The 3,270-nt window shown below is 57.4% G+C and overlaps 1 protein-coding gene across 1 annotated transcript in view; it reads left to right on the forward strand.

The window, feature by feature from the left end:
* Positions 1 to 3,270, forward strand: part of PTK7 (protein tyrosine kinase 7 (inactive)) — a 25,211-nt gene that overhangs the window by 11,946 nt on the left and 9,995 nt on the right. Inside the window, exons 14-17 of the mRNA XM_023764129.1 lie at positions 5 to 242; positions 984 to 1,139; positions 1,775 to 2,007; positions 2,942 to 3,022. Coding sequence (XP_023619897.1) covers positions 5 to 242; positions 984 to 1,139; positions 1,775 to 2,007; positions 2,942 to 3,022 — 708 coding nt within the window. The remainder of the gene's footprint in view (positions 1 to 4; positions 243 to 983; positions 1,140 to 1,774; positions 2,008 to 2,941; positions 3,023 to 3,270) is intronic.

Consider the following 3,270-nt stretch of genomic DNA (forward strand, 5'->3'; position numbering starts at 1 on the left):
TCAGCACCCTGCACAGACCTCTCTGTGTGTCTCTCAAGACAAGCCCCCGCAGGAGGAGTCCGAGGGCCCGGGCAGCCCTCCCCCCTACAAGATGATCCAGACCATCGGGCTGTCGGTGGGCGCCGCCGTGGCCTACATCATTGCCGTCCTGGGCCTCATGTTCTACTGCAAGAAGCGCTGCAAGGCAAAGCGGCTTCAGAAGCAGCCAGAGGGCGAGGAGCCAGAGATGGAGTGCCTCAATGGTGAGGGGTCCCCTGGAGGCGGGAGGCGGTGCCGCGTGCAGGTGCTGAGCGCCCTCTGGTGGCCATGGTGGGCGGAGCTGCAGCATTGGAGGATGTCTGTCTGGGGCTTGCCCTTGTCCCTGCAGCCAGGGCAGGGCTTCCCACCCCAGCTGGAAGCCTGGAGTTGGCCCATTCCCAGGGCCTGGGCTTCTGAGGAACCTGGCATAAGACTTCCTCACTGGAGCCTCTGTGCCAGCTTCCTATGTTTCCTGTGGCACTAAGCCAGATATAACTACTATATATACTCATGTTGCTGGTCCACATCTTGTCTGTCTCTCCTGCTCCCCCCGCCACACCCCGTTATTAGTCTTTGAGTGCCCCAAGGCAATCTGTTTCTCTCCTCCAACTGGGACCTCCCTAGGGGCATTTTTGCGTCTCCCCTATAAGCTGAGGTGTTCAGACGCAGGGCCTGGGTCTCCCTTGTGATTTCCCCTTTGTGCCTGTTTTGGGCTTTGCCTATAGATGGCCCCGCGGAAGCCAAAACCCGTATGTCTGTATGGTGTGCAGGGACCAGTGATTCGGATGAGACTTGCGCAGCTTGGTCCATGTCAGAGGCTGTCATCCTTGTCTCATGCCCTCCGTATATCAGTCGAGATTGGACCCATTTGGTAGAAGTAGAGGGTTGGGGGGCGGGGCGGAAACAGACCCCATAGTGACCTGAGTGACCGGTCTCATCTTGGCATTCCCTGTGCTCCTTCCCAGGCGGGCCCTTGCAGAACGGGCAGCCCTCAGCGGAGATCCAGGAGGAAGTGGCTTTGACCAGCTTGGGCTCTGGCCCCGCAGCCACCAACAAACGCCACAGTACGAGCGACAAGATGCACTTTCCGCGGGCCAGCCTGCAGCCCATCACCACACTGGGTAGGCTGCCTTGGCCACAGCTCCCCTGCCTGGCTACAGGTCACCGGCTCTGTCCGACGCTAAGTCATGGCTGTGGCTCTGAAGTCTCTGACACCCAGAACCTAGAGATGGGGGGCCGGGGGGGCCACAGGAGCACAGGGGAGATCTCGTCCAGTGTGTCCCCATTGCTGTTCACACCCCACCTCACAACTTGTGTCATTCCTGTGTGTTACTGACTTGATGTTTTCTTTAGATTGATTCCTTTAAAAAAAAAAAAGTAACTAAAGTTAGCTCTGTTCTAGGGAAATATGTGAGAAATTAGGGATCTGTGCCAGTGAAATTTCTGAGTGTACATTAAACATATAACTATTAAGACATGTTTATTATGAGCCACCTGCCATTCTCATACAAGCCACCCTTTGGAAAACCCTGAATATTAATCCCACCCCTTTATTTTATTACCGGGGACTTGAAGCCCAGGTGGGAGAGGAAAGGTTTGCTCAGGGTCACACGCTGAACTCAGCCACTGCCCAGTGCGGGTGGGTGGGAACAGCAGAGACTCCCCACTGCATGCCGGAGAGGCCTGGCCCCTTCCCAGGTCAGGGGCTTCCCCGCTTGGGTGCGGGCAGCTGGCGGACTCAGATCTGTCCCCACAGGGAAAAGCGAGTTTGGAGAGGTGTTCCTGGCGAAGGCACAGGGCTTGGAGGAGGGGGTGGCAGAGACCCTGGTGCTGGTGAAGAGCCTGCAGAGCCGGGACGAGCAGCAGCAGCTGGACTTCCGGAGGGAGTTCGAGATGTTTGGGAAGCTGAGCCACGCCAACGTCGTGCGGCTCCTGGGGCTGTGTCGGGAGGCCGAGCCCCACTACATGGTGCTGGAGTATGTGGACCTGGTATGCTGCTGGCAGGGGATCTCGGGTCTCGGGCAGGGCAGTGTCCTCACGGGGGTTGGGGGGTGCACCATGGGAACCTCCCCTCTTGTGGTCTCAGCTGAGACCTCGGGTTTGCCTGCTGTTACACCGTTGACATGCTTGCCTCCTGCCCCTCCCCTCTGCCCCCAGCTCTGACACCTGCCTTCCCCGACCAGCACCTCCTCTGCCAGCCCTGTGTCGGGTACCAAGTTTCTCCTGGCTTCACTGCACCCGCATGGGTACCTTCCAGGCCTTCTTCTCTGACTCCGGTTTTCCTAGGGCTTGTCACCCCTTGAGAATAAACTAACAGAACCCGGCTTTCCCTCCTTCCCGCCATTCCCGTGTGAGGCACCGGTGTTAGCCCGGTCACCAGCCTTTTCTTTCCACCCTGATTGCATGCCCAGATCTGCCCCTTGCTCTTCATTCGCTGACTGACCTAGACCTGACTCCTCCGGTCCTCAAAAGGCTGCTTATCAGCCCCCCTCCCGCCCCCAGCTCTGGGCAGGAAGGGGAGGAGTAACCCGTCCTGCTCCCATCAGAAGTGTTTGCTTTGTGTACGTTTCTGCTGCTGGGGTCACCCCCTGTTTATGTCCAAGATGATCAACCCCTGGAGAGCGGGGGTCAGTGGGGTTCTGTTTTCTTCTTGGCACCTTGAAGGCAGGGGCTTCCACACCGCCTGTCTGAGGGTAGATAGGACAGCCCTCTCTTTCGGACTGACAGCTTCTGGGAGGCACCTGCTATGTATTCTTTCGTTCCCACTGGACTTCCCTCACGGGAGGGGGGGTCCAGTCGGGTGGGCGTTCAGGTGAGGACTGAACACCATCTGCCAGGCAGGCACCTGTGAGCACCTGCTTGCTTTGATGCCAGGGGTATAATGGCTGGGCTCTGACATGACAGACTTTTGCTTTTCCCTCAGGGAGACCTCAAACAGTTTCTGAGGATTTCCAAGAGCAAGGATGAAAAATTGAAGTCACAGCCCCTCAGCACTAAGCAGAAGGTGAGGACTGGGAGGGAGAAGAGGGCGGTCCTGGGGGTGGGCCAGGAGAAGGGCAGTCCTCACAACAGGTCTGCTAACAGTGCTCCCTGTGGGCCAAGGCCTTGTGGTAAGGACTGTGCATGTGTTTCTCAGTGATTACAATCATCATCTAATGTGTTGCCGTCACATGTTGTGGGTGAAGAAAACTGTGGGTTAGAGGTTAGTGAACTTGTCAATCCATACCTGAAAGTGGCTTTGTATTGGCCTGT

This window comes from Myotis lucifugus, unplaced genomic scaffold, assembly GCF_000147115.1.
Source record: "Myotis lucifugus unplaced genomic scaffold, Myoluc2.0 scaffold_318, whole genome shotgun sequence".
In the NCBI taxonomy this organism is placed as follows: Eukaryota; Metazoa; Chordata; class Mammalia; order Chiroptera; family Vespertilionidae; genus Myotis; species Myotis lucifugus.